Source organism: Pelmatolapia mariae, linkage group LG17, assembly GCF_036321145.2.
Source record: "Pelmatolapia mariae isolate MD_Pm_ZW linkage group LG17, Pm_UMD_F_2, whole genome shotgun sequence".
Classification (NCBI taxonomy): Eukaryota; Metazoa; Chordata; class Actinopteri; order Cichliformes; family Cichlidae; genus Pelmatolapia; species Pelmatolapia mariae.
The window spans coordinates 37,202,435-37,227,524 of NC_086242.1; the positions used below are offsets into that span (position 1 = coordinate 37,202,435).

General features: G+C 40.8%; 2 protein-coding genes across 3 annotated transcripts in view; one reads left to right on the plus strand and one right to left on the minus strand.

The window, feature by feature from the left end:
- The window catches only part of zdhhc17 (zinc finger DHHC-type palmitoyltransferase 17), a 39,043-nt gene extending 33,587 nt beyond the window's left edge, over nt 1-5,456 (minus strand). The window contains exon 1 of the mRNA XM_063460649.1: nt 5,383-5,456. Within this exon, the coding sequence (XP_063316719.1) occupies nt 5,383-5,445 (63 nt within the window). The 5' untranslated portion in view covers nt 5,446-5,456. The remainder of the gene's footprint in view (nt 1-5,382) is intronic.
- A 2,732-nt stretch (nt 5,457-8,188) lies between these two features.
- Nucleotides 8,189-25,090, plus strand: part of osbpl8 (oxysterol binding protein-like 8) — a 100,239-nt gene continuing 83,337 nt past the window's right edge. Inside the window, exon 1 of one of the 2 annotated variants that reach the window (XM_063460307.1) lies at nt 8,189-8,519. The gene's annotated coding sequence lies outside the window, so the exon portion shown is untranslated. Of the gene's footprint in view, nt 8,520-23,890; nt 24,056-25,090 lie in introns of those variants that run through there. The other variant, XM_063460308.1, reaches the window with a different exon arrangement.

A 25,090-nucleotide genomic window follows, 5' to 3' on the forward strand; every position in this document is an offset into this window, starting at 1 on the left:
ATTTTATTTCTAAGTGGAATTGACAATTTAGTAGTCTGTTTTGTTTGTTCTATTTTGAAACTTAAACGCTTTAGCGGCTGAGTTTTGTGTAGTTTGCAATATTTGCCTTTATTTATCTGAAACTGAAGTCTCATGTTCCTTAAGTACATCTACCCTGTTGAACTTATTATGGGAAATAAATATTTAAATCAAAACAAGCTGCAGATTATTTCACATTTTACTTGTGAGCAACGGCACATTTAAATCTTACAAATGTAGTTATTTGGCTTATATCGTGATATATATCGTTATCGCCTGAAATGAAAAAAACATATCGTGATATGAAAAAATCTTATATCGCCCAGCTCTAGTCACACCATAGATTTTCAATAATATTCAGGTCTGGGGACTGAGATGGCCATTCCAGAACGCTGTACTTGTTCCTCTGCATGAATGCCTTAGTGGATTTTGAGCAGTGTTTCGGGTCGTTGTCTTGTTGAAATATCCAGCACTGGCACAACTTCAATGTTGTCACTGATTCTTGAACATTGTTCTCAAAAATCTGCTGGTATTGACTGGAATCCATGCGACCATCAACTTTAACAAGATTCCCAGTACCTGCACTGGCCACACAGCAACACAGGATGATGGACTGTCACCAAATTATACTGTGGGTAGCAAGTGTTTCTCTTGGAATGCTGTGTTCTGTTTCCGCCATGCACACCGCCTCTTCTTATGTCCAAATAACTCAATTTTAATTTCATCAGTCCACACAACACTTTATTCCAAAATGAATGCTTGTCCAAATGTGCTTTAGCATACCTCGAACGACTGTGTTTGTGGCATGTGCGCAGAAAAAGCTTCTTCTGCATTACTCTCCCATACAGCCTTTCCTTGTGCAAAGTGCGCTGAATAGTTGAACGATGCACAGTGACAACATCTGCAGCAAGATGATGTTGTAGGTCTTTGGAGCTGGTCTGTGGGTTGGCTCTGACTGTTCTCACCATCCATCGCTTCTGCTTATCCAAGATTTTTCTTGGCCTGCCACTTCGGACCTTAACTAGAACTGTGCCTGTGGTCTTCCATTTCCTCACTATGTTCCTCACAGTGGAAAATGACAGCTGAAGTCTCTGAGGTAGCTTTTTGTATCCTTCCCCTAAACCATGATGGTGAACAATCTTCGTTTTCAGGTCATTTGAGAGTTGTTTTGAGGCTCCCACGTTGCCACTCTTCAGAGAAGATGCAAAGAGGAGAAAAACTTGCAATTGGTCACCTTAAATACCCTTTATCATGATTGGCTTCACCTGTGTATGTAGGTCAAGGGTCAATGAGTTTACCAAACAAATTTTGTGTTCCAATAATTAGTGCTAAAGGCATTTAAATCAATAAAATGACAAGGGTGCCCAAATTTATGCACCTGGCTAATTTTGTTTAAGTAACTACTGCACACTTTGTGTAAATCCTATAAACTTCATTTCACTTCTCAAATATCATTGTGTTTGTCTGCTATATGATATATTTAACTGAAATTGCTGATCCAAACAACCAATGATTTATGCAGAAAAATCATGGAAATTATCAGCATACAACCCCACTCATACCACTGTATGATAGGGCCCTTGTAGGTCAATCTCTACTATTGAAACAGGCAGCACAGCAGACAAAGACAGCAACCGCAGTTGCTGGGGACAACGTGATGGGACTAGTAAACCAGAAAACTGTCTCTGCCCCTGTTTGGGAGTATTTTGGATGTAGTTCCAATGATAAAGATGAACCAGACCATTGCTGAACTCTTCAAGCTCCAAAAGCAGTTTATTAACCACATGGTTTTATTAAACTGCAAGTCTGCCATCATTACTGGTCTTTAGAGCAGGGTGATATGGCCAAAAATATTTATCACGATATATATTTGAACATTTGCGATAATGATATAACTGACGATATAACTGATGCGAGACAAAATACAACTCTACAACTTTACTAGCGCAAAAAAAACCATCCATTTATTTTCACTTAAACAAGCAGCTGTTTTTTATGTGCATTAAAGCTATATAAAAATGTAACAGTGCAAATGCAAATTCCTTGCTGAAAGTTTAACCAAAGGGCATTTCCAGTAGAAATGGGCTGACATATCCTGAGCATAACCATGTATAATATCCACTAAAGTTAAAAAGAGGAGCTTTGCAACATTAAACTGCAGTGTGTCAAATAAAAAAGTCAAACACGTATTTTTCGGACCATAAGGTGCACGGGATTATAAGGCACATTAAGCGAAACAAAGCAGTCAGATAAATCAAACTTTATTCAACTCATTCTTCTGGCTTCCTCCACTTCTGTGCCATTGATTCATTAATGCTGTATTCTATCACAGCTGCTCTATTCCCATGTTGTTGCAGTATATTAATGACTAACCTCGTATTGTGGATGGATTATCTCAGTTGTTCTCCTGACTGAAGTTTGGTCCGTTTACAGCATCCTGCCATGCGATTGCATTTGTCTCTAACCATCAGGAACCCTCACGTTAACTTTTATCGAGTGGAAAAGTGTTAGCGTTCATCCTGCAGCTTCACTGTTTATGTTATGCTAACATAGCTGTGTCGCTAGCGATCACGTAGCACATCATTATATACCACCTAGCCCAACTTCAGTAACCCTACAAACGTCACTGCTGTTTAGTTTCCTGTCTTCATTTATGTTGGAAGTGATAGCAGAGCTGTACGTTTTAATTGTTTCAGAAATCTCTCAGTCAGAACATGGAATATCACGCTTAGGTAACTAGCGAAACTAGCGAGCTAACTTCCGCTAACTTCTAACTCTGTTAAATTCAATCCGTTTCACTCAACGATCCGCTTTCCCTCTTCTCATTCTCCGTTGCCGCCATGCTTTTTCGGCCATGTGCGCATGTGCATTTTACCCATATTCTATCACGATATTTTATTTTCTTATCATTGCCTAACATTATACTGGTATTACCGTGAACGGTATAATATGGCCCAGCCCTACTGCTCTTAGGTATAGAGCAGTATAGAGCAGTACCACTTTATAGAGGTATAAAGTGGTATTATATTTCACTGCTGGGTGTATGGCAAAATAGTTTCTTTGATATTGTAAAGAACCTAGGATCAGTCAAAAGACAAAAGAACACGGACTTCCTTCATGCAAAACCATTCAAAAGTGGCAACTTGCCTGTTCATGCAATATTACTATTTGAGTTCTTACTGGCCCAATATGTGAAGAAGATTCGTAAATTCAGAGCTTGAATTTTACTATTTGGATCACCAGCCCAAGTACATCAACTCATCCTGCCAGCATCTTGGAGACATTTACGATATGAATTCTTTTCACTGCCAGCTTTAACAGTTACTGAGCATGGTTGAGGGTAAACTAGCCTGCTTGACCTGCTGGCCACAAAGCAGCAAAAAAAAGAAAAAGAAAAAAAGAACTGTTGAGAGTGAAAAGCAAGCCATCCGTCACTGAAGCATTACCAGACTGCATTACATTCAAACAAAACTCTCCCTGATGATTAGATTACCCGTCAAGCAAAGATGGCAACTGATAACAGGCTGTGTTCAATAGCTAACCTAACAAAATGTACCACTACCCTGAGGTATGAAATGTTAAATTCAAGGGCGTAGATTTGGCATGGACGGAAGGGACATGTCCCCACCAATATCCAGTGATTATTGAATCGCTGGATATTGAATTGTAATTTTAAATGGTTTAAAAGCATGTAGAATAGCATATGTAGGCAAGTATATTTGTCCCCTTTTATCAAGAAGCAAAGACAAAAAGGAAAAAGAAAAGAAACAGGGCAGGGTTTGGTGGTTGAATCATCCGTCCCCACCAATGCCAAAACCAAATCTACGCCCTTGGTTAAATTGTTATATAGCACTTCTTAAACGTGACTTTCTACAGCAATGCTAAATAATGGTAAAGCTGGTCACCTTGGCCTTGAATAGGTTTGCAACTTAAAGATCTAGGTAAATGGACAAACTTTCTACAGATATGTTGCATTCAGGCTAGCTAGGCTAGTTAACACTTTAATACTTCTTCAATTATTTTCGGACAAATATGTCACAAATTATCCTCTATTATTAACTAAAAAAATAATTAGTTTATCTTAATATATTACAAAAATACAGAGGCGGATGAAGTATTCAGATTCTTTAAGTAAAAGGACAAATTAAATAGTTCTGTGCTTGTAAATGTAAGCATAAACCAAAAAACAGCTTACAAAAAACATACAATTACTCAATGCAGACTATATATCTTTTTATTTATTTTAAGTGTGGTTTTAATTGCTTTCTGCATTAGCTGACTGTTCAGTTCAAAAACTGACATTCAACTACAACTTTTGAACACGACAGCTGGAACCAGCTGTTTTACTAATCAAATAACTGTTTTGGCTCTGGATACAATAGCTCCTAATAACTAATCAATGCACAACTTATGTGACAGCTGATAAACACTGACCAACAGGACAACACCAATGTTTGCCTCACATATCAGGACATCTCTAGTTAATAAAACAACAACAAAGTCTTCATATGTTTTGTGTAAAGAAAACTCGTCCATTAGAAAAGCTGTTAGATAAATGTTAGTGAAGTGAAACGTGCCATTTCCCTCTGAATTGTTGTGGAATATCAATAGAAAGGAAACACTGGAAAACCTCACATCTGTACTTATGTACAGTATTTACAGTATTATAGGGAGTTACAACGAGCCTAGTAATAACTTACCATGTCTAATGATATTAGGTGACAGAAAGCATTGTGACCCGGGTGGTCCGCTCCCACACAAACACAAACACCATTACTGACAACTGTTACTGCTGTGTTAGCTAACTGGTTGTATGCAGTTAGCTAACAGAGTGCAGGTTTTAAATATCCATTTTTAGCTGATAGCACTTTATCATCATTATTATTATTATTATTATTATCATCATAACTACCGACAGTACACAACAGCTTCACATCCACCTATACTACATATACATCACAGCAGCTAGTGTGATTCCTGTCAGTTTAGCTACAAAGCTAACGTCGTACAAAATTAATCAGTAACCTTACTTCTTCCCACAAGAACTTAAACCGGGACAACAGGCTTGTTTACTCGCTGTACGGTCACTTCCAGGGAAAACACAACCTGGCTTATCGTTACCAATGACACGAACATCTGCCCAGCATTAAAAGGCTATGCAGCAGCGAGAGGGGGGCTAGCGCTAGCACCTTTAGCATCGTTAGCTGGCTGCCACCCCCCCACCGGTGGTTTTGCAGGGGGCATCGGGTTTTCCAAAAAAAGAAAGAAAGGGGAAAACACAAAGCCACCGGCACGCAGAGGGAGGTGACGCCTTTACTTTGCGTTCATGTGTTCGTCCGAAGGCGTGAACCCAAGTGACCATACCTCAGGATGGAGAATAGGGACGCAGCCAGCTTCTTTCTCATATTCCTCCATAGCGTCGGCCATCTTGGTGGTGATGCTCGCTGAGCATTGTGGGAAACAGGAGGCAGTGCAGGGGGGAACAGCCGAGGAGGAGGAGGAAGAGAAGAGAGGATCTGTCAGAAACACTGGTGATGTACAGGTCACAGCACATAATAGAAAGGATGTCTACAGTTGTACAGCAAAAATATATTTACTATGATTTATTATGTTTCCTATAAAATTATTCGGGGTTTGTGTGTGTTAGTACCCCGTTCTGGGGGTGGGAAGTATAATATACTAAAGATGATGGTTTATTTTTCATCCATCCATCCTCTCATCTTTTTCAGGGTTGCTGGAAAAACCAGTAGCAGTACCTGCAGCAGAGTAGCACGTTATTGACTCTGCCACATTTATTTTAATGTTTTAGTTACTATTTTTTCGGAGATAGATTTACAATGTAAAATATATATTTGTATAGCAGGGTAAAAATTTATTAAATTGGATTTTTTTGTGGGCCACTAAAAATATACAAGCAGCCAGTAAAATGTCTAATGTACTGGCCTGGTGGCCCAACAGGTGGAAAAAGGATGTTAAACAGTGTTGACACTACAGTCCTTTTGCTTTTACGTGGTTTGTTTTTACATAACAGTAATATTTGAACTTACTGTTAACTGTTTTCATCAGTACCCATCAACTGGCACAGGTCTTTTTGATCCCCAGGTTTCTGTAATGCTTGCAAATGACGGAGACATTTCCTTAGCATGTGGGGCATCTATTCAATTTCAATTCAATTCAATTTTATTTATATAGCGCCAAATCACAACAACAGTCGCCTCAAGGCGCTTTATATTGTACAGTACATCTGGCGGCTCTTCCTTCTGATCAGCAGTGGAGCAGTGCATGGAGGAACATGATGAGCACTCCCAGAGTGACCTCTACAAAATGACCTCCAGCAAGTCACTGGTGTGAATGTCTCTGAACAAACCATCAGAAACAGACTTCATGAGGGTGGCCTGAGGCCCAGTGACCTTTAGTGGGCTGTGTGACCACCAGGCAGTCAGACTGGTGTTTGCTATAGAATAGTGGCAGTCCAATGCTGGCGCCCAGTGCTCTGATGTGTTTTCAAAGTGTTATTTTCACTTTTTTAAGCAGTGTATATTGAAGTGAAAGTGAGCTTTTCAAATTTGAAAACAGGTTTTAGGATATACAGTCTTTATTTTTAGCATCTGTAATGAGACACTGGTGTAGATAAGCCATCCTCCTGAAAGGTGAGTTCAAATACAAGGAAGTCCTTGGGGGTTTCCTTCTAGGGCAATATCTGATTTTGCAGACTCAGCTAAAACTCTTTCTAGTTCCACTTACTTGATTTGCAGTTTGAGTAGTTCAGTTTTTGCCATTACAGTATTATCAACAATGTAAAATCTTATTAGTTTTGAATCAGATCTAAAATCTGAGCAACTGTATGAGTTAAGTATGTATATCCACCCAGCTGGTATACTCACAGTATTTCATGAGCATTTCAGCACTTTTATAACATAACAGTAGTATAAAGAGAGAGAGAGAGATAGTTATTTATTAATTTATTTTTTTAATAAATCCTTTACTTATCCTGGTAAAAATGTCACTGAGATTAAAAATCTAATTTCCAAGAGAGATCTGGCATCATGGCAGCAAAGGTGATTTATTAAGAATACATGATTCTTAATAAATCGAGATAAAAATATAGTTTTTCCAGGTTGTAAATGGTCCAGTACTATTTGGTTTAGGGGAAAAATCCATGATGACAAAACTGATTGATGGTAGAATTTTTATGTGAAACCATCGATGACACTACCGTTATACCGCTTTGCGCCTGTAGATGTTCCATGTCACATCATGTGCATCTTTACCGAACCCAAAACTCCAACCACCACTAGATGTCACCGCACACCCAGGCATGGATACTTGCGGTCCCTCAATTGCAGCAGCTGCAATAATCATTGTAGTTATTACTGGGGGCAGAAAAATGATCAGCTACATTAAAAATAAGATCGACCAAAAACACACAGGGGTGCTCATGATAGTTGTGACTCACGAAAACCCGGCAGAGGTAAATCCATCACAATTAATTAATGTACACGTCTCCTTAACACATTTAACCTCAGCAAAAAAGCATTACTATATAATAATAACCTGATGGGTTATATATACGAATTCCTGTTTGAAAAGCTGTTTGAAAGTGCACCAAAGCGATTGTACGTTTGACACGTTTGCAAGGGAAAATCAGACGTTACCCGAGCTGACGGGTCAAGTTACCCAGTAGCAACCCGTACACGGGATATTAGCTGTTGGCTCCTCAAAATAAAGTCCCAAAGAGAGCCAGGGTAACTGTGAAATGATCAGCTCTTGATAAAAATAAACTATAACTATTTAATAAAAAGATGATTCTATTTTATTCACATATAAAACATTATAGGAACGTAGCTGAGAGGGCGCTTTAGAAAGAAAAACAGGACAAATACGATAAAGACAAGACAAACTTTTATTTGCCATGTGAAAGTTAAAAAATTGAAGCAAAGCGCACACTGAAGTATGTATTTTTAAACAGATGTTTGTAAATTGTAATGCACCTTAGTTTTCATGAATTAAATCAAACAGATAGGACACCCCAAACTGTCTTATTTGGATAATTTTGACTGAAATACATAACACATAAATACATAACGCGGACGTCTTAAATTTTTTAAATACCTTTTAGTTTGAAATCCGCGTCCGGAAGTCGTGCATTTTCCGGTTACGTTACTTCATTTGCCACAAAAACAGTCCTGATAGAATCGTGCAGGCACGCTGGTGGCTAACAAATAGACCGAGGACTGCTGGTAAATAAATATTTGAAAGCGTATTAGCATTGTCAAAGTGGATTTTTAACACTTCAGACATTACAACTGGACCTACGTGAAGCCAGCGGGCTGAGGAAACCGCGAGTCATCACTCGCTGACGCTGCCCAAAGACGAGTACCACCCGTAAACATTAACACATCTAAAGCTAACTGTTAGCAGACCGACACACGCCCCGGAGGACTGCTTTTAAATATTTACAGACAGCCTTTTCATAACAGGAGACCTCCAGTGGAGCAAAGGTAAGCTCAAGCAAGCAAAGAAAAACACCGAAATGAAAGCTAACCCCACTGCCTGCTGTTGATTATAGGCGGCTAGCCTAATTGCTAATTGTGTGTGTGGTTGAGTGACAGCCGTGACTGCAGATGGGTTGTGCGTATTATTGTGTAATAAATCAGGATTAGAGGTAAGGACCGTAGCAGCTCCTGCATCTTCATGCGCTCCACTTGTGCCCCCGGCATCTGTCCCAAATCAAACTCCACATTTAGCCTGTTGGTGCTAGTTAATTCAACGTGAATGCATCCCAGGGCAACGAGCTGAGTGACGAGGCAGGCTAAATTTGGATTTCCTGCCGCCCGCTGTATCCGGGTGATGTATGGGAGAAGCTGTGGGTTATAAACCACACCAGCCTTTGCCTCTTCAGCGGGTCTAGTGCTGATAATGTTGTTGCTTTTCGAACCCCCACCCCACCCATGCTGCCTTTCAGACATATCTCGCTGCAGTGTTGGATGTCTGCGGCTCTGTTTCCACTTTCACTTGACAGGAGACAAGCGCTGAAACAGGAGAATCACTGGGCAGCAGCAGCTCTTGCTAACTGTGTCAGACAAGCAATGCATCCGGTGGATCCTGCCGTGGTGTCTGATATCTGATATTACCATGTCATGGTGTCCACCTGCGATTTAACAAAGTGTTTTCTATGTCATACTCCTTTTGAGTATGTATTTTTAATAGCTGCAAGCTAATTCCACATTTAAAGACTTTGTAGTCTTTTTTTTTCTTCTTGGTACTCAAAATATGCAGTGAGAAGTGTGAAATTATGTTGGGAACTAAATCTTGGGACCAGACTTGGCATCTGGCACTCATAAATTTATATTTGCAATATTTCCATATTTCCGTCCTGTGCCAGTGTGCATGTAAATAAGGGCAATCCCACACTTTCCATGGCAAACCTTTATTGAGGTGTCCAATCCAAGGTCACGGGAGTAACCAGCTTATTTGCCAGTCAAAAGGAATTTCCACTCAGACCTTTTTTGAAGCACTGCTTGTTCCCTGCACACATATGGCTTTCAGTTTGAATGCTAGTTCTACTTTGAGAGCGCAGGCATGATATTAATGCTGACATGCAGAGGAAAAAATAGAGAACTCCTTTCACTTTTGTTTGTTTGTATGGTGATATAAGCGTCAGCAGTGCCTGGAAAAAAGGAAGCCGAGATGATTTCCCACAGGTGTATTTCCGTGCATGAAAAAATAAGTGGTTGTTTCTTCCTCAATAAGTCAGGCATGTCAAAAATGAGGCCTAGAAGCCAGAATTGGCCAGGCAAAGATTCCGGCCCAGTGGACAGCCTTAGAAATTGTGAACAAGTACATAGATTTGTAACCATATTTTTTTAGAAGCTTTACAACTTTTCCTATTTTTTTTTTTTTTTTTTTTGATCCATGCGGGCTGTAGTTAAACATTCACCTTGTGTTACTGAAGCTGGTTAATTATTTTGAGCTCTGCAATGAGAGAGGCTTTTTTGCATATTATTTACCAAGGTGGTTATCTGGTTGTATATTTATGCTCCACACAATTCAAATTCATAGGTAAATTAGCTATGCTTAAAATTCTAAGCAAATCAGCCTTTATTTGTGGGACAGGGCGCCTTTACAGCTGTTCTCTGTAGAGCTGTGAAGTGTAGGCTCATAATTTTGTCACCTATTGTTATTTCATTTCTACAGTCTCCATAGGAAACGGAGGAAACTGTCAGTGCGCCTGCTGTATATTTGACTTGATGCTGACATTGTCATTGTCACCCACAGAATAGTAGTACCAATAACCAGCTGCCAAGTCTATGGATGCACTAAAATGATTTTTTTTTTTTTCTCAAATGTTTCATCTGCTACAAACATTCTGTAGTTGTTACTAGTGTTTGCTGTTGAAGCACTTCTCTGAAAAGCTTATTGCTTTCCACTTAAATAATGCCACTCATAGTATGTTTGCTTCCCACCCGTCATATCTCCTAAATCAGGGGTGGGCAATTCCAGGCCTCGAGGGCCAGTGTCCTGCAGGTTTTATATCTCACCTTGGGTCAACACACCTGAATCACATGATTAGTTTGTTACCAGGCCTCTGGAGAACTTCAGGACATGTTGAGGAGCTAATTTAGCCATTTAAATCAGCTGTATTGGTCCAAGGACACATCTAAAACCTGCAGGGACACCGGTCCTCGAGGCCTGGAGTTGCCCACCCCTGTCCTAAATTATACTGCTGTGCAGCGCTAACATTTTCTAGACAAATGCCCTGTGACAGACTGGTGACCTGTCCAGGGTGTACCCTGCCTCTCATGCTATGATAGCAGGGATAGACATCAAGCCCCTGACCCTGAAGCGGGTAAGCGGAAGGAAATCAGTGAACACATGAATGAGTGAAATGTACAGCTTCAAACTGTGAAACTGAAATAGTTAAAAATTGCTGCTATGTGTGTTTGTAATGTAGACCGAGAACAGGTGGCGCTTATCTCAGCTGATACTGGATATAATCCTAGAGCCTGGGGAAATAAAGTATGCTTTCATAGGCTCTAATCATATTTACTGTCTTTAAAGGGCATCACAGCAAACACATCACCGACAGCCTCCCCTGCTCACAGGCACAGACTCACCTGAAAACAAGTAGGGATGCACTCATCTAACTTTCAGTCCTGATACAGATACCTTGGCTTTGGGTGTTGGCTGGTACCAAAGACTGATTGGATACTAGTATTGAATTAATAAACGTGGTTCCACACTCTGCGGAAGAGACTGTGCAGTTTTTCTAGCTCAGAAAGCTCCTTTGGGAATGAATACACAAGTAACCACAATATGTATATGAAATCTAGATTTCCTTATTTCTGACCATTTGATAGACAAAAGTGTCTGTTATGTGTGAGCAAAGAAACCCAAATAAACTAAAGTCAAAATAATTCAGCTAATAGTGATATTACTTTGTCCCAGGCTTACTCTTCTTTAGATTTTAAGTGGATTAGGACTCGTTTCATTTCAGTGCTTTGTTTCTCCTGTCTTCCTGTGCTCGTTGTTTCACCGTGTGAGCCTACAGAGTGGGGCAGACAGAAGATGCAAATCAAAATAACAAAAACATTTAAATGCAATAAGAGCTTTCCAGCAGTTTTACAAACTAGCCAGCAAAATTAAAAAAAGTGAGAATGTGGTCATGAAAAGCACCACCCATGGCAATTTTTTCATCAATGGCCTATTTGACTGGTGTTTGTAATTAAATAGCTGTAATGTTACAAACTACTGACCTGATCAGTTTCATAAAAGAATTGAATAAGGTCACTGTGGCTATCAAAGGATGAATGTCTAATATAAATATGTGATTGGTGCATCACTATCTGAACAGTGTTAGGAGCTCTAACTAATGATGCTTTGATTCTCAAGTTATTGAAGTGCCAGGACAAGTGCATCAGAGCAGTGTAATCTCCCCAGCTGGGATGTCCGGGCAACTGGATGCGGTTTGGCTGATTGGATGCATTGGCTCTGACAAATACCAGATGTGCTCAGAGTGAGATAGTGGGCCCTCATTTTTTTGTCGTTGTGGATTTATCCAGCAGCGGTACAAAAATAAGATTACATTCTGGCATACTTCTCCCTAGGGTGTAGCTCAGCAGCCTTTATTGCCATCTGTAAGAAGGTTATCTGAGGCTCACCAATAAAAAAACAAAGGGAAAAAAAAACATGAACAAACAGCTGTTTTAATTCCAGTGAAACCACATAACTGTGTGGACCTTTCATTGTTGCCTGACAGCCATTGGGCTCAGACATCAAACAGAGGTGAACAAACACACCTTCAATTTGCTTAATTTGTGCTGTCTCTGGTAGGGCTATTCGATATAACGATATATATCGGATGACAATATAAAAACGTCTATCGTTTCATTTTACGCTATCATTTGTTTCGTGGTATCGTAAAATAAACTGTTTACGGCAATATTTTTTCATGGTTTTGATGGTCACTGTAGTGGCTATATTATCCGACTTGTATCCCCATGTAATGTCTGTGTTGTGTATGTAAGGTCGGGGGGGGTCCCATTTCACTGCAGGGCAACCTGCATGTGACGAATAAAGCTTTGATTGATTGATTGATTGATTGATTGATTGATTGATTAATTTCTTAAAGTTCTCTCTTTCTCTTATATTTAATATAACCACACTACGGACGGACAAGTGCCTGTTTTTATGCGTTGTCATTAGCAACAAGGACAGTAAAACCGCTTGTTTATTTTCCACATAAACCTTTCACAATAAAGCTCAAGATCCTGTTGAGACTTTTCAAAATAAACTGAATCACGTGAAAGAGTATGCAGAGTATTTATGGATGAGAAGCAAAAAAGAGCCGTGAGGTGCTAAAAAATAAACCTTAGACTCAAACGTTAGAACAGACTTTTCCCTGCAGCACGCTGTGTAATAAATACTCACAAAGAAAACGGCGGCCGTTACAACTTATGACTGAAAATGTATCGTTTCATGCATCGGTTAAAACACTCGACTCCAGGTACACGACGCCCAGCTGGAAACACTTCACGCAAGTCGAGCTGCCCGAGATTCACAGAATTTACAGAAAATGTAAAATTTTTGTGATTTATATCGTATATCATGTCTTATATCGGGATATGAGATTTTGGTCATATCGCACAGCCCTAGTCTCTGGTGATGAAAGGATTCAGATCTGTGTGGTTTCTTGTATCAGCCTTGCTCCAAGTCCAATGCCAAGCCGGATTTGTCATTTGACAAAAAGAGAGCGGGACTGTGGAGATCTTTTTAAGTGTTCCAGCCAATTAAATTCAGTGTCCACCCTCATTGGGGCTTTGAGCAGAGCTTTGGAAGTAGGGAGACCTCATAAATGTCCACCTGATTGTGTTGCCTCCTCGTGTATTGCTTAAAGATTTGCTTCTTGTTTTGTTAGACATATGATGGGTGAAGCCTTGTGCATAGTTTAAATTGAGTTTGTTTTTTCATGCTAAACATGAAAAACATCACTAAAAAGGGTACAGTTGGAACTTCCACGTGTTCGACAAGTACAATAAAGCATCATTTCAAAACTGTTAGTTAAATTATTATAAAAGTCAGTGAGACTGTGATCAGCGTGGAACCTTGATGTCCTTCAGAACTGTCACTACCAGCTTCTTGGCATCTACAAGATAGTGCTTCAAATCTTCCTCCAAAAAACATGCCCTGTCTGAGCTCATAGGTTGACTCATGAATGGCATAAAGCTCGTCTTAGCACAGGGAGTGGAGCTGTAGGTGTGTGTAACCAGTGACCACACCTGACATTATACAGAGAATGTTTTAGCTGTGTTACAAAAGGAAGTAAAAAAAAAAAAAACGTTCAGGATAAAACAGTTGACAGGAGGTGCATGTGATTACCTGTGAATCCTGTTTTTAACATTCAGCTTGAATGACAGCGATCCTCTGGTCAAGCTGTAAGAAGGGATCTGTGTAATATGTCAGTAACGTGTTATATAATTGACCTCTGCTACTGCTATGGGTGTATTGTTCTCATACTCTTTGGGCAAAATGTTTGGAACATTTTTCACGTGTAGTGGCTAACAAAGAGAAAAATGATTTCAGGGGGACGTTGGATCAGAAAAGGAAGTCCAACTATATTCTTTTTGCCAACAAGTTGCTGGTTCCCAGTGTTCTTCATGTTTTCTTACAACCCCACCGGGAAGCTAAATTCCACGTTGTTACTTCATATTTTATGGTGTTTCTTCTTTTCCATTCTTCTATTTTAAAATGTGATGCAGCTATGATGCATTTTTAAAATATCAAGGCAAAAAAGAAGGCCAAAATTGCCTTGTTCTTTTTGGCAAAAACAAAAGTCATGATTTTTCATCAAGGATCTGTTAGATGGATGCATATGAGCAATCCTTGATGACGTTGAATTTTTCTGTCCTCAACTGAAAGCATGACATTTCATCTGTAGCATACACAGACATCCACACCTCTGAAGTCTCCAGTGTCTCACAGCTCAGTTGCAAGCCTCTTCATCCAACTTAGCAGACACTAGTGTTAGACTGCTGGGATTTACCGGAATAGGAAAATTATAGCAAGAATTATGAAAAAAGATGCATACAGCTATTTTGATATGTTCTTATTGCCTTCACCACAATTTTTCATGATATAAAAAAGAAAGAAAAACTGGTGCCCACCAAAGAGGTTCTGGTCTTTCAACAATTGAAAATCACCAGGACTGTGATTTCTTTATTTACTTATTGTAAGTAGGGTTTAATGTATTCAAGTTGGAAATGTTTTTTTCCCTGTCAAATGTGTGAAAATATTATTGGCTTTTGTTATGTTATTGTTAACAGAGTCTTTGACTTAATGCAGATCAATCATGCTGCCATATGTGATCAGCCCAGTACTTATAGTACTGGTTCATAATCAGTGTTCATTTTTACAGCAGTCACAGTCTTTTGACCAAAACGTCAGTTACTTTTAGTCATAATTTAGGCAGCTAAGCTTTCAGTTTTAGTTGAGAAAATATCATAAGATTATAACAGACTAATGATTCAGTTGAGTAAAATATAACGTGTAAATTTCTTTCGAATTTCTACCGATGAGAGTTACTCCACATGGTTTGCAAAGTGTTTTATTTTCCTTGACATTAAACATGAAATATATCCATACATCTTCTCTTCTCTTTCTTCCAAGTGTTGACACTGTGTCTCGTTTTCATGAGAAACAGAGAGCATGGAAATTGGCGGTACTGTTTCCAGGGTCAGGTCAAACCTGTGTGACTGAGCTTACCCCACAAGGAGATTCCTTCTCATTGAATCACTTCCAAACTCGTCCCACCTTTCCACACAACTTAATTCATTCTGACTGGATTTCATCTCTCTGGAATATTTTCGTCCTGATTTTAAGTAATTAATGAAAGTGTCTGTAGGTTGCATCTTAGTTTTTGTCCTCTGCATTAGTTTATTTAGATAACGTCTTGTTTTTCAGTTGTTGCAACAGTTCAGTTGTTGTTTTTAGAAAGCTCCTAGTCACTGAATTAGCTGCTACTGGGCAGTAAAGAAACAATTTACAACCCAGTCATGATCTATTGGTGCATACAGTTATAGTCTGCTCAATTGAATCTCTCTTGCTGAGCTGAAGGAGTTACAGGTGTTGTTCATGCTCTGCTTTCCGGTGTCCTGATTCACACATTCCGAACTCTTGAATCCTGCAGACAGCTGCAGCTCTTTGAGGGATGCACAATGCATCGCTTTTGATGCTGCTGTTTGATACAGCAGGATGGGAAGGCATTGTTTTGCTGAGCTCATGTTCAGAGAGAGTGTACAATGTTCACCAAATATCAAATTTTATATTACACCAGAATCCTGGAACCCATTATTATAGTCAACAAAATCTTACCGACTTTAAGCTTTTGCCAAACATTGATATCAATCACTGAGTCCTCTGCATCTCCTTCGTGCTGTTGGCAGAAGCACTTCAGAAATCACCACAAGTCCGGCTGCAGTAATCCCTCCGGGCTAAGCTGTGACCTGAGAGAAAAAGGTTGTGGCTGTGACGTAAACTCGCATACAAATACATCACATTTCATTCCCACGGATTTTCCACTTGGAGTGTCACATCCATCAGCTTTTTCTTACTAATGTTTCGCGGCACCAGTGATCACAGCTATTCATGATAGGCCAGTGAGGAAGAAAGGAGCTAAATGACAGTATTAACTTAGCTGATACTGTCATCCAGAGCAACTTATTAAGAGGTCATTCATCTGCACTGGATCCCCAGTGTGTCATAATCATCATAATGTAGCTGTAATAAAGATGCACTGACTTCCCTGAAATGCAGTGATGACAAAAGAAAAAAACAGGCCTTAACAAAGAAAGTTAATACAGTCATTGTTTTTGCATGTCAAGTTTGTTATTTATCGTCAATATTTTGTTGTGCTCATCTGTCTTCTCAACAGTCCTTTAACTGCTGCTTTGTGGGGGCATCGTCCACCTTTGTTTCAGATTAGGCAGCCTTTACTGAGTCTCTTTTCAAGGCTTTGGGCGTACGATTGTAGTTATTTGTTCAACAATGAGAAGTTGAACTGAGGTATTTTTGGATGGTTAAGCCTTTGACTGTGCTTTGTCCTTGGTTAGACTTTGGTTACAGTGTTCTAGCTGAGCTTAAAGGGAGGAAAACCGACTCTGCTTTATACATTTATTGTTCTTTCTTAAAATGCCTGCATTCTTATTAATACCCTTCAAAGACTTTCTATTACAGTGGTGTAATCTTCTTACATGGCTATGACTTGTGCACCATCCACCAAGGTCAGATGTATTCAGATAGCCTCTCATTGCAAAGCTTATTTAGCAAAGATTTAGAGAAGTGTTGAGGGAGAACTTCACTGTAGTGGGCTTCTAATTGATGCAGTCAGGTCACCTTTGACAGTGAGACTTACTTTTAATGGATGCCATGAGTAATAGATTATCAGGTTACAGACTGTAAGTACAAAATCTGAAGTGTTTCCCACAGGTTTAGATTCAATCTGTTGAAAGGGTGTGGGGGTGTGTGCGACTGCATGCATCCATCCATCCATCAATTTTCTTCCGCTTATCCGGGGCCGGGTCGCGGGGGCAGGAGCCCAAGCAGAGAAGCCCAGACCTCCCTCTCCCCAGCCACCTCCTCCAGCTTATCCGGGGGAACACCAAGGCGTTCCCAGGACAGCCGAGAGATATAATCTCTACAGCATGTCCTGGGTCTGCCCCGGGGCCTCCTTCCGGTGGGACATGCCCGGAAAACCTCACCCAGGACGCATCCTTGCCAGATGCCCGAACCACCTTAACTGGCTCCTTTCGATGTGGAGGAGCAGCGGCTGTACTCTGAGCCCCTCCCAAATGGCCAAACTTCTCACCCTATCTCTACGGGAGAGGCCAGCCACCCTTCGGAGGAAGCCCATTTCCGCCACTTGTATTCGCGATCTCGTTCTTTCGGTCACTACCCACAGCTCGTGACCATAGGTGAGGGTAGGGGCGTAGATCGACCGGTAAATTTAGAGCTTCGCTTTTACACTCAGCTTTTTCTTCACCACAACAGACCGGTACAGCGTCTGCATCACTGCGGCCGCTGCACCAATCCGTCTCTCTTCTCCCATCACTCGTGAACAAGACCCCAAGATACTTATACTCCTCCACTTGAGGCATGAACTTGTCCCTGACTCGGAGTGGGCACTCCACTTTTCTGGCTGAGGACCATGGCCTCAGATTTGGAGGTGCTGATTCTCATTCCCACCGCTTCACATTCAGCTGCGAACCGTTCCAAGCAAACTCCCATGCACCCTCAAGTATCCTCGAGAGGATAAAGAGCTGATCCAGTGCTCTACGACCAGGACGAAAACTGCATTGTTCCTCCTGTATCAGCTGCCTCCAGAGTCCCACAGGCTAACCAAGCCCGGTAGGATCCCTTCTTCAGCTTGGTGGCTCCTCTCTCTGGTGTCCACCATTTGGTTCGGGGATTACCACCACGACAGGCACCAACTACCTTGCGGCCCCAGCTCAGTGCAGCGGCTTCGGCAATGGAGGTGCTAAACATAGTCCATTCAGACTCAATGTCCCCAGTGTCCCTCGGAATGCTGTTGAAGCTCTGCCGGAGGTGTGAGTTGAAGATCTCGCGGACCGGAGCCTCTGCTAGATGTTCCCAGCACCCTCACTGTACGTTTAGGCGCGCCAGGTCTGTCCAGCATCCTCCATCGCCACCTGATCCAACTCACCACCAGTTGACAGCTCAGCCCCTCTCTTTACCCAAGTGTCCAAAACATATGGCCTAAGGTCTGGTGATACGATTACAAAATCGATCATCGACCTGTGGCCTAGAGTGTCCTGGTGCCACGTGGACTTATGGACACTCTTATGTTCGAACATGGTGTTCGTTATGGCCAAACTGTGGTTTGCACAGAAGTCCAATAACAAAACACCACTCGGGTTCAGATCTGGGAGGCTGTTCCTCCCAATCATGCCTTTCCAGGTCTTGCTGTGATTGCCCACATGAGCGTTGAAGTCTCCCAGTAGGACAATCGAGTCCCCAGGAGGAGTGCCCCAGTGCCCCACCCAGGGACTCCAAGAAGGCTGGGTACTCTGAACTGCCACTCGGCGCATAAGCGCAGACGATGGTCAGGACCCGTTCCCTGACCGGAAGGCGAAGGGAACAAACCCTCTCGTCCACTGGGAGAAACCCCAACATACCAGCAGCAAACCGAGGGGATACCAAGATACCCACCCCAGCCCGCCGCCTCTCACTAGGGGCAACTCCAGACTGAGACAGAGTCCAGCCCCTCTCCAGGAGGCTGGTTCCAGAGCCCAGGTCATGTGTTGAGGTGAGCCCAATTATATTTAGCCGGTACCTCTCAACCTCATGACCTAGCTCAGTCTCCTTCCCCACCAGAGTGGTGACATTCCATGTCCCAGTTGCCAGTCTTGGTAGCCGGGGATCGGTCCGCCAGGACCTCCACTCCTGGCTGCTGCCCGGTTCACATTGCACCCGACCCCTACGGTGCCTCCTGCGGGTGGTGGGCCTGCAGGAAGATTGCATGCAAAATTTCTTAAAAGAATTATTAAATAAGGTCATTTGTAAGTTGCTCCTCTGCCGATACTTTAAGAATCAAGTTTCTGAACTCCGACCCTCTAAAGAGGGGTTCATAGTAGTGTTTGTGTTTGTTTACACATGGTATTTTTGGTGTGAATTAAGCACAGAGGTGCTTGTTTGCAGTCCTCCCAAAAAAACTGCAGCACATAGCCCAACAGGTATGATGCTGTGTTTGGATAGATTGCTGAATGATTGAAAGTGGACAGGAAAGAAAGCAGTGGAAGCGGTTCAAGAACGGGAAGAAGTAAACATCAAAGATTTAAAAAAAAAAAAAAAAAAAAAAAAAAAAAAGCAGCATGAGAAGCACACACAGTGGCTGTATTGGACAGAGTATGAGTTTTTACTGACACTCAGGTCTTCGTATGTTATAGCTTTGGTTGGAATAGCTCACTGAATGTTTTTTTTTTTTTTGTTTGTTTTTGTTTTTGTGGGACCACTGAATGTGGTCCCACATATTTTGACACTTCACCCTGGTGAGCGTAACAGTTACAACATGTGAAAGACATTCTGCAAAACAGTGTGCAGCACGAGTGCACAACCATGCTGTTCCCTTTAGACTGGTTAACTCAGCAGATCTCACAGCCGACTTCTGGAATAGACCAAGAACTGTAGCTGGAGTTTAATTTGGTTTGGCTGTGAAATAAAAAAACACTCACTGATATCGAGGGCCCTTGCAACAGCGACCCGCCCACTGTGTCAATAGGGAAGCACAAGACTGGAAAGGCTGGGTAAATGTGATTACTAACGACTAAGCTGTCAAGGTAGTGTTCATTTTCCTTTGTTCAGTCTCCCTCCCCTCACCCCCAGTCAGTCGCAGAAGACTGCTGCCACTCCCTGAACCTCTGCTGGAGGTCTTTTTCCTGTTAAAAGGTGTTTTTCTTTTCCACTATCGCCAAGTGGTTGGTCATATAGGGTTGTTTCAATGTTGGGCTTTTCTCTTTTATTATTGTAGGGTCCTTATAATATAAAGCGCATTGAGTGGACTGTTGTAATTTGGCTCCATATTAAAAAAATGAATTAAAACGAGTCACTGAATGGAGTTGAGTGACCATTATCTGGACCCAGTGAAAGTGTCTGTGTAGGAAAAAACATGATTGTCACGTGCTTTTATGTTTTTAATTTTTACATCCTTTCAGAATGAGAGTTAACTGTGTGTTAAGATTTTAATATATCAGGAAATTGTTCAGATTAATTTCCATATTGAACTTTTGTGGAATATTTAGTTGTGAATCTGATAAAAGTATTTGTCAGTCAAATCAGGTCCTGAAGATTCCCTCGAATTCCTGTTACTGTTGCTCCACACAGTTGTGTAATTCAGCTCATTAATTCCTCCTATTTAAGGAGGTTTTAATTTTTTTTATTAATTTATTTTTTGTAATAACTGAGGAAAATTCTGGCCCTTTAATGGTATTTGATAAAGTTTCCAGAGAATTTGCGTAATGTTATAGAAGCCAGACTGTTTACCCCTTCAGGGAAACAACACTCAGACAAGCATAAGAACAATACAGGTCATGAAGTTGCTCCGACTTAATTATGTAAATTCACTGAAAGATGTGTCACAGGGCAATAGAGGTCAACAATGCTGAATGGCTCTGTTTGCTAAAAATAGCTGGTGCCCTCAGGATGCTCTAAGGTGCTTTGGATAAAATAATCAAATTTCCTCTTACAGTTTACCATTTGATCAGCGTGTCTGTTGACATTTCTACATGTCTTCATCCAAATGCACTTACAGGGCTGAGGTATGGTTTGTGTGTGCTCACTTTTTATATGTGCACATGTAGAATCGTCCTGACCTCAGCTCTGACCTGACTGTTCTTCCCTCAGGAACACACAGACACACACACAGCTGGGTGCTTTTGTGAGCAGCTTGTCCCCCCACAGCTGGACCAGTACACACAAACACTCACTAATATCGGAACACACACATCCTGCATGCTGTGCACACAATTTTACTACCCAGAGCACTGAGACGTTAATCTTAAAATATCCAAGCCAACTGTGTTATTTCTTTGTGTCCACGAGATTCCCACAGAATTCTTCCAAAATTAGCAAACACCAGGGCAGAGCATGTGGGGTTCAGACATATGGAAGGCTGGTGTATAAACAGGACACAAGGGCAAGACCGGGAAGATTTATTTTAATGCGATGAGACACAAGATTGTATTACCTGTGAGGGGCTTCTGGGTGAAAGCTGAATCCACTTAGTCAGGAAATTGGAAGAACAATTGTGAAGTCATTATAGCCAGCTCTGGTGATCCGTGTGGGTCTTTTGTAGTGTAGTTTTGCTCTGGAAATACCCAGTCAAATATGAATTAGTGTTTAGTGTTAACCATAAAGGTCTTTTTTTATTTCCAGAGGGTGTTATCGACTGCTAAAGACAAAAATGCATCTAGCACATGAGAATACAACTAAAGAACATGAACACCAATGTTGTTTCTCCATTCAACAAATGGCATGTTCAAAAATGACCTGACATCCAAAGTATCAACGTGAAGATGAGACTGGTGTCAAAATGCAGGTATAAAGTAGCCAGATCCCACATATAACACAGGGGGACAGGAGAAACCCGAACGTTTACCCAAAGTGTTTTTTTCTTTTAAAGTTTTCAATATTGAAATATCTGGTAACAAAAAAAGATGTTAGATGTTAAATTAATACATTTTTCCTATTGAAACTTTTATATTTTTATATATATATATATATATATATATATACATACATACATACATACATAATTTTTTTACTGGTTATAAATACAGCTGCTTTTAGAAGTTATGGGTTCGAACATTTTTGGGGAAAAAAAAGAAGCACAAATTAACAAGTGTCAATTACCGATGCCAAACTAGGTAATTTGAAGGCAATGGCATGATCAGTTGTCACACATACACTCTACCAAAGCTGAACAATGTCAGCTCAAAATAAATGCAACTGTGAATCTTTTCGTCTAAAGATCAAGCTCAACTTGAATTATTAATGGTGAATATTACTGACATCTTTCATCACTATGACACTCACCTATTTCACGGTGTTGTGGTAAAAATAAAGGATATTAGAATTAAATTCTGGCTTGTGTACACCAGTCACTTGATATTACTAAGTTAATCACCCCTGTCAACATGTCCTTCACGGTGGCTGTTGGTAACATTAGATTACACAGTAGAGTTGTTGACTTACCTCAACACTGCTTACCCAAAGTGAAAGGCTTGGTAATAGGAGTATCACTTTACCGGAGGTTTGAGCTTGTCTTGTCACTCACACATGGGGCAGCAGATGTTGCTGTGGATAACAAAAAATATTTTCAACCACTATGATTTGTTAGCTGCTGGGTTTCTTTTTATTCGTAAGTATAGAACTATAAAACCTATAAAATGATTTCTTGGCATCTTCCGTAAGAGGAACATTTTTTAAAATGCTGCTGTCCTGGTCCTTTTCCTTTGCTGTTTGTAGGTGACTTTCTTTTTTCAGAATTTGCTATTTTCAATAACACAGCTGTAATAACACCAATACAAGTTATTATAAATAATGTCACTGGTGGCTTCAGGAACAGGGAGAAATTACTGAACAATTGGAAGCTGCATTTTCTTCTGATTCTAACATTTGTTGCTTTAGATAATTTCCTTAGTGATGAATAAAGTATTCTGATTCTGTTGACTTTTTCACTTGGCAGCTTTACTGTAGGGGTACATGGTGCTATCTAATGTGTGTAGCAAGGTTTTTCATATGAAGAGCATATATAATAATAATAATAATAATTAGGGCTGTGCGATATGACCAAAATCTCATATCCCGATATAAGACATCTATCGTCCCGATAACGATATAAATCACAAAAATTTTACATTTTCTGTAAATTCTGTGAATCTCGGGCAGCTCGACTTGCGTGAAGTGTTTCCAGCTGGGCGTCGTGTACCTGGAGTCGAGTGTTTTAACCGATGCATGAAACGATACATTTTCAGTCATAAGTTGTAACGGCCGCTGTTTTCTTTGTGAGTATTTATTACACGGCGTGCTGCGGGGAAAAGCCTGTTCTAACGTTTGAGTCTAAGGTTTATTTTTTAGCACCTGACAGCTCTTTTTTGCTTCTCATCCGTAAATACTCTGCATACTCTTTCACGTGATTCAGTTTATTTTGAAAAGTCTCAACAGGATCTTGAGCTTTATTGTGAAAGGTTTATGTGGAAAACAAACAAGCGGACACGCAATGGTTTTACTGTCCTTGTTGCTAATGACAACGCATAAAAACAGGCGCTTGTCCGTCCGTAGTGTGGTTATATTAAATATAAGAGAAAGAGAGAACTTTAAGAAATTAATATAGCCACTACAGTGACCATCAAAACCATGAAAAAATATTGCCGTAAACAGTTTATTTTGCGAAACCACGAAACAAACGATAGCGTAAAATGAAACGATAGACGTTTTTATATTGTCATCCGATAAATATCGTTATATCGAACAGCCCTAATAATAATAATAATAATAATAATAATAAACATAGCAGCCACCTGCTGGATAGTGAATGTTGATGAGTCAGACTGGGTGTACCTGTGATTTTGTGTATTTGCTTTTCAGTTGATTCAGATGCACTCGTTTCCATAGGAGCATATAATCACATGACAGTTTCATCTTACACAGGTATTTTTAATACTTTGGTATTAAGCATTGTGACCCTTGAGTATATTTAAGTCACATGCAGCAGTTGAAGCTTCCGTAGAGCGGACTCTTCTTCTCTGTCATTGCACACGCACACACAGAGGGAGCTCTCACTGCTGCTCTGCTGCTGACACCGGCAGCCCTGCAGCACTAGCCTACATTTCAGAGCAAGAGGGAGAGAAATATGGTGATGTCACCTCTATGTCTCTCTCTCTGCCTCTCTCTCTCCGTCTCTTTCCGTCTCTGAGAAGCTGTGTTGTGAATGCGATGGTGCTTTCTGCTGCGCGAGCCGCATGAGGTAGGTCCTTCATTCAGCTTCGCTGTTGTCGTGTAGCACACGTGCATGCTGCATCCGTGTGGTTCCCTGTGTGCTTGTCCGTTTCAGTTTACCTGCATGTAATGAGGATAAATGTAGTCTGTTATGTTCCTGCGTGTATTAACCTCATCTCGTTTTTTGTTGTAGTGTTTTCAGGCTCTCTGTATATGTAGGATGGCTCTGGCTCTGTTAAAATCAGATTCTGATGTACTGAGGTCACATCTCACTACAGCTTGATGACATGGTCTGATACCAGGCTAGCTTCAGAATTTGTCCTGTTTCAGAATAGAGGTAGCTGATGATTTTCCACGTTTAGATGAAGCTGCGGATAGCAGCGATCATGCAGAAACAATACCTAGGATCTTCAGGTTGCACTTTTTTTTTCTTTAAAGGTTATTCTGGGGTCACAAGGTTATCACTCATCTGTGTAGCCTCTGCACTTCCCTAGTGATGTGTGCAAATCCTTCCATATATACTGTAGAGTGATTGCAACCTTAAGCTGAATGTGCCGGCATCTCTGCCTCACATCATCTCTCCTGTTTCTGTTATGCAAGAGGTATCGCACACAAACAGACACACATTATTCGACTGAAGCTGCATGCGTCATACACATTTTTTGTGCAGCTCAGTAGTGGAGTCGTGGCTCTGTTCTCTCTGTGATTTTTCTCCCTGTCTCTGTAGCAGGGATGGTTTATTCTGCCCATTATGAGCCAGACTGAGGCAGCCGCAGTGTTTCTCCCATAATCACACTTAACGCTGTGAGGTCACCACGGTCTCCTTGACACTGTAGGAGCATTCTTTAGCATTCCCATCCACATGCTGCTGTTACAGAGCAGATAAATCTATGCTACTGATGCTGAGTCACCTTGTTGTATCCAGAAGCCTTTTATTCACGCAAGGACACACACTTGATGATGGTGCTCCACGTTTTTCTCCCACGAGTAATTGCGATGATTATAGAAAGGAAAAAAAGGACAAAGTCTGGAGTGAAGTTACAGCTCTGGATGCTCTAAATAC